The sequence below is a fragment of the Dama dama genome, chromosome 5 (genome assembly GCF_033118175.1).
Source record: "Dama dama isolate Ldn47 chromosome 5, ASM3311817v1, whole genome shotgun sequence".
NCBI lineage: Eukaryota > Metazoa > Chordata > Mammalia > Artiodactyla > Cervidae > Dama > Dama dama.
Window position 1 is genome coordinate 90,694,708 of NC_083685.1, and position 14,774 is coordinate 90,709,481.

General features: G+C 57.3%; 1 protein-coding gene across 6 annotated transcripts in view; it reads right to left on the reverse strand.

The window, feature by feature from the left end:
* MYO18A (myosin XVIIIA) overlaps positions 1 to 14,774 on the reverse strand; it is a 100,702-nt gene that overhangs the window by 48,729 nt on the left and 37,199 nt on the right. Inside the window, exon 1 of one of the 6 annotated variants that reach the window (XM_061142961.1) lies at positions 13,961 to 14,023. The exons of the other annotated variants lie outside the window; for them this stretch is intronic. Within the exon in view, the coding sequence (XP_060998944.1) occupies positions 13,961 to 13,966 (6 nt within the window). The 5' untranslated portion in view covers positions 13,967 to 14,023. Of the gene's footprint in view, positions 1 to 13,960; positions 14,024 to 14,774 lie in introns of those variants that run through there. 6 annotated transcript variants of the gene reach the window in all.

The window sequence follows — 14,774 nt, forward strand, 5'->3', positions numbered from 1 at the left end:
ATAGTGCAGATGTTCCCTGCGGCAGGTGGCAGCCTCCCTGCCTCTGGCCACAGTCTCTCCTGGTATCTAGTCCACTCTGCAACAGCCTCCTCTTCTGTGTTGCTTGGTCAGGCCACCTCACCACCCTCAGGGCCGAGACCCCTGGGAGCCTGTGGTCTTATGTCCTGGGAACTGCCCAGCCTAGCTCCCCTGTAGCCACCAGACCCCAGCACGGTTGTCCCTGGCCTCCAAACACCCACCCGAGGGTGCCACTCCCCATGCCAAGGGCGATCTTTCAGACCGCCTGTTATCCCTGCGTAGCTCATCAAACAAGACCACCAGCAGCTGGATGTCTAGGACCCCCTTTTCAAACTCCCATGGCACCCCTGCACCATTCCCACCCCACAGCATCCCCACACCACTCCCACCCCACGGGACCCCCGCACCACTCCCGCCCCACAGCATCCCCGCACCACTCCCGCCCTGCAGGACCCCCGCCCCACAGCACGCAGAGGCTGCACCTAGCCAGGTGCACCCGCCAGCTAGCTGCCCAAGGATCACAGACTGGACAGAGCCTGGGCCAGCCCCCACCTCCCCATCTCGGTCTGGTTACTCCAAGGCTTTTCTAGAGACGAAGGGGAGGCAGCCGGCCTTGGACCTTGCCTGTGAGAAATGGGCAATGAGTTTAGAGGTCCACCTGGATCTAGAGAATCAGGGCTTGATCCAAAAAGGAGAGTGACTGCTCCCTGCCTCACACCCACCAGGTCCTGGCACCGAGACAGGCCCTCCGGGGCAAGAGACTGGGGCCAGAGGAGCGGGCTGGATCTCCAGCCAAGAGGGGCCCCTCCCATGGGTTCCCTGGAGGAACAGGCCTCACTCTGCTCAGACCCCCCGCCTTGCCCTTCTCTCATTTCTTCACAGGGGAAGCCCACGTGAGGGCCTCCAGGCCCCCAGGGAGACCCCCTTCCATGGCCGGGTGCTCCTACACACACGGACACACACAGTCTGGCCGGCAGCCCCCATAAAGGGACCAGGGGCTGGGAACCACAGGTGAGAGGCGGCATTACTGGAGCTGTGAAGATCCTCTCGAGCCGCCGGTGGGCCTCCTCTGGGGGGGTCAGCCAGACCTCAGGGGCAGCTCCAGCCTAAAGGTCAAACCACCATTAGTCCTGGCCCCAGGGAACGTTAGGGGCACAGCACACCAAGCTTCTAGCTCAGGAAGCCACTGGGACCCCCATGGGTAAGTAGAATATGGTCAGCGAGGCAAGCAAGGCACCACTTTAAGCTTTTAAGCTATCAGATGAAAATAAAAGGGCTTCCCTGTGGTCTCAGAGGTAAAGAATCTGCCTGCAATGCAGAAGTTGTAGGAGGCAGAGATTCAATCCCTGGGTTGGGAAGATCCCCTGGAGGAGGGTGTGGCAACCCACTCCAGTATTTTTGCCTGGAGAATCCCGTGGACAGAGGAGCGTGGTGGGCTACAGTCCATGGGGTCACAAAGAGTTGGACATGAATAAGGCAACTTAACATGCACGCATGAGAATAAAAAAAAGGTGCCTGGAGCTCCAGGGTGAATTCTTTCCACCGCCTTAACCCTTTCAGCTCCTAGATGACTGTTCTCCCATGCATCCTCTGGCTCCGGCCCCAGGCCCAGGAAACACATGGCTGAACTCCAGGTCAGGGCCCCAGCCCCAACTCCACCCTAGAGAGAGGCAGGAGGCCAGAGAGCCAGAAGGAGGGCAGCCGGCCCAGGACCAGGCACGTGACCCTCTCTGGCTCCTTGGAGGTTCTCCTTAGGGGCTAGCAGTTCACTTCACGACCAGCCTGTCCGGCCAAAATGTCCCTGCCAACTCCTGAGTGCCAGGTCGTCACTTCCCTGAGGCAGAGTGGGCCAGGAGGGATGGGGGAGCTGTGGCTGTTCCCCTCTCAGCTCTGCAAAGCCCAGGAGCAAGGTGGGTCTGGGACCTCAGGAATCCTAGCGGGTAGCAATCAGAGAGGCAGGCCTCCAGGGCCTGGGGGACAGGACAAGCCTTTGGGAAGTGCCCTGCCCCCACGTCCCTGACTGTCCCCTTCCAGCCAGAAGGAGCAGAGAGAAGCGGTAGTGAAACTTGGCACGTACCCCACTCCCCTGCGCAACGCCATGAGGCCCCAGAAGGTTCACAAAATGGCAAAACTTGAAGAGAAATGCCCCCCAACCCAAGGACCAGCCAAGCAGGCATCATCTTCCAGGGATGGCCGGATGGATCGTCCTCAGTCCTCCCCTGCGCCCCTCAGCTTCCTGTCTCACCCACAGGGCACTCTGTGGACAGATGGGGACCCCAGATCCAAACAGGGCCCACTGTGCTCTTTGCCACTCAGGCCTAGAGTTCCTCAAGAGTCCTGCTGCCAGAGGGGACAGCAGGGGACAGTTGTCCAGGCCTGAAGAAGCCGTGACGGTGGGGATGGCATCAACAAGCACTGTTATCAACACCACTATGTGCTCAGTCGCTCAGTCGTGGCCGACTCTCTGCGACCCCTGTGGACTGTGGCCCACCAGGCTCCTCTGTCCATGGGATTTCCCAGGCCAGAATACTAGAGTGGGTTGCCATTTCCTTCTCCAGGGGCTCTTCCCAACTCAGGGATCGAACCTGCACCTCCTGCCCTGGTAGGTGGGTTCTTTACCACTGAGCCGGGTCATCATTTTCTCATGGAAATAATGTGTTTGATCACTGGTTGCTGCTCATTATGTACATTGTATGACACTCCCAAATACAAAAATCACCCATTTCCAAAACACCTGTGGCCCCAAGGGCTTCAGAGGAGAGATGGTAGACTGATGTGAACCCCATGCAACAGCGGAAGGCTCAGAGATGCTGAGGGCCCACAGGAGTGAGGGGCTGGGGGCAAGGTGTGAGCACAGGCCACCTGACCTCAGAAATTCTTTCTACCCTCACAGCAATCTGCTAAGACTCTGAGGGGTGGCTTGGGATGTGGCGCCTCCCGCTGACATGGTGCGGGGCTCAGGGCCAGGCCCGGCCTCCCATGCAAGAGTGAGAAAAGAGCAGCTCCAGGCAGTCACCAGGGCCCCTGGGTTCTGGCGTTCGGTAAACGCAAGCCATGCAGCCCTGCCGTCGGCACGTGGCCCGGGCCCAGCTTCTTTGCAGTCATGCGGGGCTTGTGCAAAAGAGCCTGGGGAAGCTGACTGCCAGCCCTCCGTCGAGGGCAGTGCGGGGACTGGGCAGTTAGTGACACACTCGGGTACCTCCTGCTGCGCGTCGGGGACTGCTGACTTGTTCTGCTGCAATCCAGTGAGGTTCGACTTGAGATTCGGGCCAGCGGAGCCTGGGTCCGCCCGCTCTTCCGGTGGGGCCGGGGAGCCTGGTTTCCCCGAGGAGCCTGGCTCCTGGTTGGAGGGCTTCTCCGCCTTCCCAGGAGACTGCCTGCCACGCGGCTTGTGGTCCTTGCCCCGGCCCCGGGACATCAGGCTCCGCAGGCCCACGGAGAGCTCGTCTTTGGGCGCCTCCTTCTTGGCTTCGGGCTTAGGTGGAGCAGGGGGGACAGGAGGGGGTGGCGGCTTGGGGCCAGGGGCTGCCTTTTCTCCCTTCTTGCCTCGAGCCGGGTGCTCAGGGGATCGGACCCCTCTGGCCGGAGGCTCCTTGGCGCTCCCAGGCTCCTCACCAGGCAGCACCCTGCTCACCACCTTCCTCACTGCGTTCGCCACCCTCTTCCGGGACAGGCCCTGGGCCTCCTCGCTGGGGCCGTCCGCTGAGGGAGCCGCCGGGCCATTCATGGCCGGGGTGGACGTGGGGCTCTTGGCTCTCTGGGGAGGCTCGGAGGGCACAGGGCTGGTGGAAGGCTGAGGACTCTTAGATGGGCCACTGCTGCCCTTTGAGCTGCCCTCTGGCTACGGTCATACAAATACAGGGAGACATTAGCAGCAGGCCCTGTGTCCCTGCCCACCCTCCCCAGAGGAAGTAAGAGGCATGCCCTCACGCCTGGTCACGGAGGAGACCTTCCATTCATTCAACAGACAACACAAGCTCCCAGAGGCCGCCCCCAGGAGACCCACGTTCTATCCTCCAGATAGAACAACTGCATCGAAGAGTTTGGCTTCTCTCTCCCATAAAGCACGGGCAGGTCACCTGCTGTCTATCTCCAGGCTGAGCTTTGAGAGGCTGGCACAGGATATCCAAAGGCCCAGGAGGCACCCCAGCGTTACGGGCTTACGTCAGGATAGCAGTCAAGCTCGGATCCAGGGAAGCCCACCCCCTCACAGCCCAAACACAGCAGAGATGCAGCACAGTGAGGCCAAACACCCATTCGCACCATTAAATCCTGCGCCTAACTCTGGGCCTTCCTGCCTCTGTGGTCCTCCTCTGACCCGGCTTGCTCAGCAGTCAGCGCCAGAGCCTGCCCATCCCAATGAAAACCACAGCCAGGAAGGAATTCTCGGGCCTCAGACACGCCAAGTCTCTTCCCTCCCGATTCCTCTGGTCTGTGGCCACCATCCGCTCCTCACCCGCGCTCTCCAGGGCTGCGGAAAAACAGTGCTGGCCCAGGAAGCTTCCACCTCAGCCTGCTTTCTGCCACTCTCCCTGCTGTTTTCCTTGTGCAAACCTCTCAAGGGCTGGAGACCTCCTGGCTCCCAGAGTGTGCATGGGGAATAAGAGGGGGCAGATGCGGCACTCAAAGGGCTAAGCACTCAGCCCACTTCTGGGCACCCAGGAGTCCCCTGGAGATGCTGCGGCATTCTGCCTGGTGGGGACAGTCTGTGGTCCCCAGGGATCGCCACTGGGGCAGGGCAGACCAGGCTGGCTAGTATGGCAGGGCAGTTTCCTGCAAAGATGGCCACCCTGCCTGGGGCAGCCAGGTCAACCTAGGGGCCCCTTGCTGGTCAGGTAAGCCCCTGCCATTCATGAGATGTGCTCGAGTCCTCATTCTCCCAAACAGTGACCTTGGTTCTAGGGTGTCCCTGGGTGCCAGGCTCTGAGAGGGGCTGGCAGCCACTCTGATGAAATGCAGGAAGGCGCTCAGAGCAGTGGACAGACCTCTGGCTGCCGTGTGGATTGAGACCCACGTCCTGGGCAGAGCTAAACCAAATGACCTCAGGCCAAGCCTCTGCTGCAGGGGTGGGGAAGGGAGGCCTTGAGGGGGCCCCCTCCTCAAGCTCTTGGGTTGAGAGTGTTCAGTGGGATGTAGGGCCCTGCAGAGCTGATGTGACCCCCACTGCTGGGTCCCACGCCCCACTCCCTTCTGGTTTTCCTCCCACGCCCTCTAACTGAAGCTGATGATCACAGTGATGATGCTAGTAACTGCTAACATCATATGGAGCTTATTATGTGCCAGGCAGTCTTTTAAGCACTTGACATCTAATTCTCCCTCCAGAGCTGGCATGCTCTAAGGCCCCTCCCTCACAGATCTCAAACATATCCCTTTGAAATCACCCTGGCCTCACAGGACTGCTTACAGATCAGGTAGAAGCCATTAACACCTGGCTAATCAAATCTCCACCCAAGGAAGGGGGGCAGGGGGAGGGCAGGCACCTTCTGGGGTAACAAAGTTAGGATCTGTTCTGTGCCCCAGCAGTCCCGGAGCCCTGGGCGCTCCTGCCCGCTGGGCCAACAGCAGCCCTCATCTAACTGCACATCTCTCTCCCCTCTTGCCTTAAAGGTGTCCAGCTTTATTCAGGGTCTCTGTCCCTTTATTCTGCCGCTGTCCCGAAGCAGAATGACTGGTGGGGGTTGCGGCACCGGGTGGCTGGCGCCTGCCTCCGGGTCGCCCGCACCGAGCAGCTGACGGGGTCTTGGGAAGAGAAGGCAGCAGCTGCAGTGAGATCCCTCCCCACCTCGTCTTGTGCCACCAGAGCAGGACTCAGAGGCCCAACAGCTGAGCTCTCATGTGACACACGCCCACCTCAGAGCGATCCCACCCATGCCTCTCCAGCCCCAGAGAGTTCGGGAAACCAGGACCATAGGAAGGAATGAAGGAGAGGGGGGTTAGGGAGAGGTCCCCAACATGCCTGGCACTGCCAGCTCCTTCACACACCCCGGGTTGGCATCACATTTGCCGTTCTTCCCATCACTTTAGTGGCCTTCCCTCTAGCCACCCCACACGGGAAGGGTGTGGGAAGGCTCCAGCGGGCCTGCTGGCTCCATGGAACTGCCTCCCAGACACAGCCTGCCTGGACACACAACTCACTGACTTTCTCTCTCTTTCACACACACACAGGTCTGGGATAACCACTTACAGCCCCTTCCTCTTTGGCAGGAGGGCCAGGCTTCGGGAGAGCTTTATCCTCCTCTTTAACCTGAGGGAGCAGACAGAAGAGGTCACTGGCAGGTCAGAGGTCAGAGTAGGGAGACACAGGAGGAAAACATCCAAGCTGTTGCTCCCTCTGAGAGGCAGAGCTCCTGAGTGCTTAGGAGTCCTGGGGCTCCGGACCCGGGCAAGTTATCCTACCCTGGGGTCAAGATTGTCCAGGGACAACTTCAAGGATGAAGCATCTCTGTGGGGGATTAAAGCCACGGATCCTTTGCCTTCAGTGACCGGCCATGTGGCCCACGTAGGTTGCCTACAGAAATCCACCTATGAGAGTGACATCATGGCCTTGCTTATAGGAAGGATCCAGCGAGTTCAACTCAGGCTAAACTACAAGAGCCATTCCCAGCTCAAACAGGAGGTGGTCTGAACAAGAGCCCCCTGACCCCAGGACTGAGGCGGGGGAAGGACCCCAGTGTATGGGGTCGGCAGAGCTCAGTGTGGGGTGAACAGGCAACCCAATCAGGCTGGCCTCCAGGTCGGTACGATTTCCCCAGCACAGTCTGTGTGCCTTCCCCACCAGCCAGCCGAGCTCTGGCTGGAGACAGGAAGTCGGGCAGAGGCAGGAATGCAGGAGACCAGATATCTTCCCAACCTCAGACCCACAGAACTCTGCCAACCATGCAGTTGAGGGAGGCAACCCCAAGGTTGGGGGGTGGGGGGGAGGAAAGGAGGAAAGATGCCTGGGCTCTGGGGTCTGTGCCCAGCCTGGGAGCTGGCTGGCCTGAGTTAGAGAGGAAGAGCAGAGTCAGGGGCAGACAGCAGCAACCGTTACGTATCTGGGAAAAGAACAGACACTATGGCCGCTCTGATGGTTCTTTCAGCTCAGAGCCTGGCCCAGATCAGACCCAGAGGGCCAGCCCTCCGGTCTGGGTGAGCATTCTCCTCTCCCCCTCACTAGCATCCCTCCCTTCAAAAGCTCAGGCAGTCCCAGTGGCTTTCATTTCTCTTTTTCCCCCAGTCACTTAGGACTAGAGGAAAAAGACAGATCTGTCAGCAGGGACAGGAGAATGGGAAGGAGTCCTTGATTCCTAAAGGAAAAGATCTTAGAAATGCATCCAGAATCATTTTAATTATCCACCCAGGGGGACTCTCCGTGTGTAATCAGGGTCCAAGGCTAATTCTGAGCTCTAATTAGCAATGCCTGGGGGCACTGACCAGCATGATGGCTGCTGCAGTTTTAAAGCTAATAGCCCACAGAGCTATTTTCAGTGGGCCCAAGCTTCAAAGTTAGCTCACACTGCCACAGACAGAGGGAAAAAGGCCATTATTCATCAGAGCGGACTCCACGACTTTAGAAATTGGGGACTGGAGCAGAGAACAGGCAGAGAGGAGCTAGTGGAGAGGAAAGGAAGGAGAGTCTAGGTCTGCACCTGACGCCCCCACAAAGGCCCATGCCACCCATCTCCCATCACACCGTGCATTAGTTCCAGGGCACATGGGTTAGAGGGTCAGCGAGTGTTCACACACCACCCAGACACACTCATCACGGCACGCAGTGCTGTCAGCTCGGGCCCAGCGATGGCCCAGACTCCCAAGTCCACTCCGTGTCCTTCGTCAGCTCCAAGTTTGTCCTCCTTTGTGTGGCTCAAGCTTGGGGCCCCGAGGGTCTTTCCCAAGTGGTGAGGCATGGCAGCCCCCTGCGATGGCTGGGACACGAGACCCAGCTCTGAGCTCAGGTCTGGATTTAGCCTGAGGCTGACTCACCGCCCCTCCCCCACCGAAGGGTTGAGTCTGCTGGAGGTCATTGCCCAGCTGGGGCCTGTGCATAGCACAAAGGCACGCGCAGGTCTGCGGCCTGAATCACCCTCTGGCCCCAGGCAGCCAACTGGCTCAGCTCCCCACTCCTGGCTCCTTCTCACCCTCCCCATCACAGACCCCAGACTCGGGGAGACCCAGTCCTGAGGCCAAAGCCTCAGAAGCCAAAGAGCCAAAGCCATTCCCAGCGGCCCCTTCACAGCAGCTCAAGTGCCCAGGGGTGAGTCAGAGCAGCGGCGGGGTGCAGAGGGCGTGAGGGGTTAACTTGGAGGGGCTCCCGTGGGACAAAAGGCAGCTTGGCTTACCAGAGGTGGAGCTCAGGGGAGGAGCATGACCCAGCAGAGGAGCCCATCCAGGCAGGAAGAGGGAGTTCACGCCCCACCCCGGCCCCCTGGTCCTTCTACCCAACCTCCAATACACATGCCCCAGTCCATCGCCAGGTCCCAAAGCTCCCTCTCCCACCAGCCAGTCTCCTGCCTGCACACACCATGCCAAGCACAGAGAAAAAAAAGAAAAAAGCACAAAGATTTTGAAATATAACTTTCCTTTTGCTCCCAGAAGGCAAACCTTGATGAAAAGGCCATGGTGCCGAAAGCAGCCCACACCCTGGGTCAGAGAAGAAATGAGGGCAGGCTCTCTCAGGGGCTCGGAGTCTTCCTAAAGACCAGGACCTGCCGGGACAAAGACCGTGGGCCACAGGGGAAAGGAAGAGTGGAGTGGAGGGGGAAGGATTACGAAGTTCCAAAGGTCAGAGACGGAGTAAGGAATAAAAGATTAGAGGAAAGAGAAGACAAAGTGAGGTACGGGACCTTGACCTTCCTGCCCTGGGCAGCTGTGTGTCCTTGAAAAAGCTGCTTCACCTCTCTGGGCCTCTCCGTGGAATTAGGGGATGGGCTAGTCCAGACAGTGTCTAAAGTCTTTTCTAGGTCTGGTACCCTAGGAGTTGGGGTGAGGACAGGCACGTGCGTGCATGCTCTGTCGTGTCCAGCTCTTTGCAATCTCACGGATTATAACCCGCCAGGCTCCTCAGTCCATGGGATTTTCATGCAAGCCCTTAATTCAGTGAACCTGCAGGCCTGGGAACCAGGAGGGGATTAAGGAAGGACTAGGACTCCTGGGGCTCTGCCTTTTACCTGCAACTCACCAGCACCTGCCAAGGGTAGGAGGCCTGGGGAACAACAACACAGCTGCCCCATCGGGGCGTTAGAAACCAGAGCGGGTCCTCTCGAAACTCAACAGGTGGAATCTGCCTCAGCCCAGGGAGAGGTGTCATCTCAAGAATCTGTTCAAGTCAGCAGAGTTTAAACTGGTTCATTCTTATTCTTGTTGTTGTTTAGTCACTAAGTCATGTCCGACTCTTTCGACCCCGTGGACTGTAGCCCACCAGGCTCCTCTGTCCATGGGATTCTCCAGGCAAGAATACTGGAGTGGGTTGCCATTTCCCTCTCCAGGGGATCTTCCCCACCCAGGGATCAAACCGTCATCTCCTGCATTGGCAGGCAGATTCTTGACCACTGAGCCATCAGGGAAGTTTCTACCCTACTGTCAGGTCATATTCTAGACTTTAAGTTGGCTTGTTTAATTCACTGACTCATCCTCTGATGCCCTGCTCCGGCTGTCCTGTGTGTCCAGAGAGGAGCCCGTCAGCTTCAGGCTCTGAGGACACCAGGCTGCCTTCTTGTCAGCCGCTCGCTCCTCAGGAGCATCCTTCCGACCACAGATGTAGGCTTTTCCCTGGAGGAAATTCCTTCTGTGGCTTCTGTGCTCAAGTGCCCAGATCTTCTCTTCTCTTCCTTATCACTAGATTTTAACTAAAATTAGAATCAAGAAACACCTGTCTTTGTCCCACAAAGAACAGGTAAGGAATGCAGTCCCAAAGATGGTGGCAGCATCTCCTCTACAATCACCTGCATCTCTGCTATAATCACCTGCATCTCTCTCTGCTACTCTAGCAGAACTGAGATCTGATGGTTCTGTGGAGCAAGGGTGCCTGGGAGCAACAGCCTCTCTTCTCTGACCTGTCCTCTCACCTGTCTCTGGTGAATTCAGACATTTCCAACAACAACATTCATTACTGAACATGGAACACCTGCAATGAGAAGAGCCCTGTAAAGGTGTTTTATATGTATTTTTGTATATAAATCTTATAGCCTTAGGATAGGAGAACCACTATTAGTCCTGTTTTACTGATGAGGAAGAAGACTCAGAGATGAAGTCACAAAGCTGGTAAGTGGTGGAGCTGGGGTTTCAACCCCAGTGGCTCCAGCTGCAAGCCTGTGCGGCTCCCTTGGAGGCCCATCTTTTCTGCTGTGTCAGGCAGGGTCAGGGGGGCTGAGTCATCCTTAGTGGCCAACTCTGGTTAAGATCTGCGTCAGCATCGAGCTTCGGGAGGCCTGGGTCCAGCCAAAGCAGAGATTAAGAGGGCGGAGCTTACCAGCATTCAACGTGCCCAGACTGAGTCTCTGGACTTGCGAAGGGACCACGACCCCACCACTCTCAGGCTCTGGCCACCACCTGCCTCTCTGGCACTCCTGGTCTCTTCTCTTCCGGGAAAGGGAGAGAAACCAAGGCTCACCAAATCCTCACTGTGGTACTCAGCACGGTGGTAGGTGCTTCATGCTCCCTCCTCACCTAATCCTCACAAAACCCCACTTTCTAGGTAAGGAAATGGAGAAGGCGAGTCACATGTTGAGGGCTCCCCAGCTGGTGGGTGGGAGCACTGCGATTCACAGCCAGGATGGATCTGGGGAGCCGCTTGTGCTGTCTAGATCACTCTCCAAACTGTGATTTCCTCATAGGCAGGACTCTGTTTTTACTCATCATACTGTGGGCACTTAATAGATGTTTGCTGCCTGGCGGTCCTGCAGTGGGGGTCCTCTGCACAAACCTCTTATTCCCATCTGGTCTCTTCTGCCAGCTGTAAATTATCGAGGATAAAGCTTGTCCATCCTGATTCCCAGGGATGTAGGGAAAAACAAGGGAGGTATAATCTCTAAATTTAGCAACAATAAGTAGATAGTAAACCCAATTGCCATGGGGATGAGGGGAGGGCAGGACACTCTGAAATTGCTTAGTAGCTCTTTGCGGAGCCAACAGTAGCCATCCCATCTTCAGGAATGCATAAGCAATGAGCTGACTTAAGAGAAACCACCCCCACCCCCACCCCAACACACACACACACATACAAACCTATGCAAAGAGGCACCCTCTATAATAGCCCTAAATTGGAAAGAATTAACTCCCTAGAGTGGGAAGGGGGTCAGGTAAACTGTGCTAAATCAGTACAATCCATTATTATGTTGCCATTTAAACTAACAAATATGTGGACAATGTAGCCATATGGAAAACTCCTCCTAAAATAATATCAATCAAAAACACTAGAACCTAAATAGTAAACAAACATGGATCATAACAATCTTGTAAATTGTGCAAATTAGACGCAATAGAAACACTTGGTATTTATTGTGTTATGTATTTGTTACTTACTATTTATTTCTATTATAAAGATGGCAAAACAGTCCATAAAAAAGAAAAAGTGGAGGGGATAACAGCCAAAAACATTTGTTCTCAAGGGGGAGAAATCCAAGAAATGTGTGAAGAGACCCATCTACCCTCTGCCCTGAAGGCTTCCAAGGCTGGGGCAGGCTGGGTCTCACCCTCTGCATCATGAGCAGGACCATCCGCCCTTTACTTATGATCCTCTGGGTCCCTTGCAGGAGGGAACAGGTACACAAATGCCTCTAGGAGAACCAGTCCAATCACCAGGCACCCTCCAGGCATGGAGTGCTCAGCCTGGACAAATGCATTGAGGCCCAAGTGTCCATGCAAGACATCCACCCCACTGCAAGCCCCCAAGGGCAGTGGACACCCCAAGACTGAGTGCCTAAAGGAAGAGAAGATCCGCCATTTGTGACCAAGAAGCCTGGCAGCTCTCCCCTCTACCAACACTGTCCCATTTGAATGCAGAGGGTCGCTCCCAGGTGACCCTCTCTCTGCTAGTCCTAACCTAGCACCAACTTAGCTAAGGATGGGAGAGGAGGGTGGTGGTGTAAGGAAGAAAACCAGTAAGAACAGTTAGCCTTTACTGAGCATGTACTGAGTGCCAGGTACTGTGCTGAACCCTTGACATGCATTATCTCAGTTAATCCTCACAACACCCCTCTGAAGCAGATACTAGTATGATTCCTACTTTACCGATGAGCAAAAGGAAGCTCAGAACTGACCTGTCCAAGGTCTCATGGGTTCACATAGTCAGACACGACTTAGCGACTGAACAACAACAAAGGTCTCATGGGAGCAAGCAAGTGGCCGACTGGGACGTACACCCAGGTCTGTCCTCCAGCAGGAAACTTGGAGGCTCATGTTAGGGGCCAGAAGGTAGCCCTGCCCCCTCCCTTCCTTGATTCACCTGCGTCACTGACCTCCCATGACACCTCCTGCCAGAGCAACAGTTTGGGTAGAAAGCAGGGGTTTTCCAGAGATGGCCTTACCCCTCCACCTGCCCGTGACTGCCATAAGCTTTATACTGAGCTGCCTGGGAGGAATGGGGGGAGCACTGCCAGGAATGCCCTCAAGGCCAGGCTGCCAGAGGAGAAAGGGGAGAAGAGTTTGGCAGGGACAGCCTGGCCCCTTCGGTCCAGCCTCCAGCAAGAGCCCTCCTTCGGCCCAGGGCGGAACAGAAAGCCGCCGAGTGCGAGGCCACCGCCGGTCGGGCCAGCCTGGAGGAAGCAGGTGTGCTGGGATGGCTTCCTGTCAGCACTGCAGTTGCAGAAGGCCCAGGCTTCCTCTTCCAACGGCCAGACCTGCTGGGGGCCCCCCTCCTCTGGGGATCCTCACTGCCCACCTACAGGGAATTGCCAACTGCCTGGCCATCATCGTGCATGGCCCCAAGTCTGTGACCTGGTGCCAGAGACCTGGATGCCCAAGATGGGCAGGGGTGGGGTGGGTGGGGTGTTAAGCAGGAAGCACCCACTCCCAGGGTGTGAAGTCTCTTGGGCCCCACCCCCGGCCGCCCACACACCTCAGCGCTGCTGCCAGTGTTGAGGCTGGGGCGGGGCAGGCTCTGGGTACAGGGGGACACAAATGTTCTCGGGCACATCTCAGGCTCCTGATCCACCTCCGCCAGGCCAGCTCCTAGACTCGGCCAACTGCTGACACAACTGAAAACCTTATCCTTGGTGGCCGGGAGGAGCGGCGTGGGGGGAGCCCAACACACTGGAGGCAGCTATGTCTCTCCTCACTTGCTTTTTTAAGGAACTTACTCTGCTGAAGTAATCTCTGCTAAAAAAGAGACCTGTAGAGGGGTCAGGGCATCCCCGAGATGCCATCTGTGCCCCGTTTGAGAGTCCAGTTCACAGAAATGGAGGAGGCGACGCTGAGCCCACCCTCGGGGGCTCTGAGGAGGGAGCCCTGACAAGTCCCCAAACCAGCCCTCTCAAGCCCCTCTCTCTCGTTCACCAGGAGGAAAGAGGGGTGGGGGGTAGGTGGAGGGCTCTGCTGGCAACGCAAACCAGGGATAGGACTTCCCAAGGCCTGGGAGATGCTGGGGTTCTGGGCTTTGGGAGGAAATAGCATTCCCAGGAATGGAAGCCTGGAGCACTCACGGTTTGTGGGGAAGGCGTGTCCCAGCAGGTGGGGTGAGTGATACAGTCCCTGGACCCTGAGGTTTAGAGGATGGTGCCCCCTCCCAAACTCCCGAAGTCATGAGTCAGGCCCAGGAGTCCCTGCCCCTCGCCTTTGAGAGGCAGAGGCTTTGGGGATGAAGGATTCCCTCCCCACCAAGAGGCCAAGAGAGGAGCCTGACCCCTCCCTCCCCACCTACTTTAGCCACATCGAGGGAAACGACAAAAAGGCCCCTCCTTTCCTAAATGAGGAAACAGCGTGAGGAGTCTGGGACGTTTCCGGGGTGGGGGGTCAGAGGGACACTCACCCGCATGGCCTGGCCTGGAGCAGCCCAGAGCAAGGAGTCTCCTCTCCGATGCTGCTCCGTTAGCGGCTCAAAATAGCACTGGCAGCGGCCCCGCCCCTGTTCCCCTCCCTCTCCCCAGGCCCCTCCCGGCCGGAGCTGCCCAACCCTGGCCAGAGCCAGTCGGGGAGAGTGAGAGATTGAGTGGCCTGGCCGGGAGGACTGCGGGAACCAGGTATGCTGGGAGGCAGAGGGGGGATACGGCGTGCCTGGAGGAAGAGGAGGAGGCTCTCAGGGGAAGGACGTGGGGTGGGGTGGGGGGGCAGAGGTGTTGGAGGGCTAGGGGCAAGGGACAGGGCGGGGGAGACTTTCCGACTGACACACACCCAGGCTCCCGACAGCTGAGCTGATATGGCCCCTAAAAATAGCAGAGGAATTTGAGACCTGCAGCCCCCCAGCCCCCCAGGCCAGGATCAAGACGAGCACATGCGTGTTCGTGTACATACGTACACACACACACACACCCCCCAGCACGCATGAACACTCGATCACAGCACAGTGTTCTTGAGAACGCGTAATCACAGGCTCACCCCAGCCATCTAATGACTGCGGCAGAGGCCAAGACAACCACTAACGTCACCTCCGATACAACAGCAACAGACACACACAGGGCCCGCTGCACGCTGCGCCCAGACAGCAGCCGCACAGCCATCCTGTAAAGTCCAGCAGGAGCAGAGACCCGCACGATCCGTCTGAGGCCCACTGTGGCCGCCTCCCTGTTATAAATACACCGGGGACGTGCATGGAATTGACTGCACGATCTGTGTAGACATCCCTC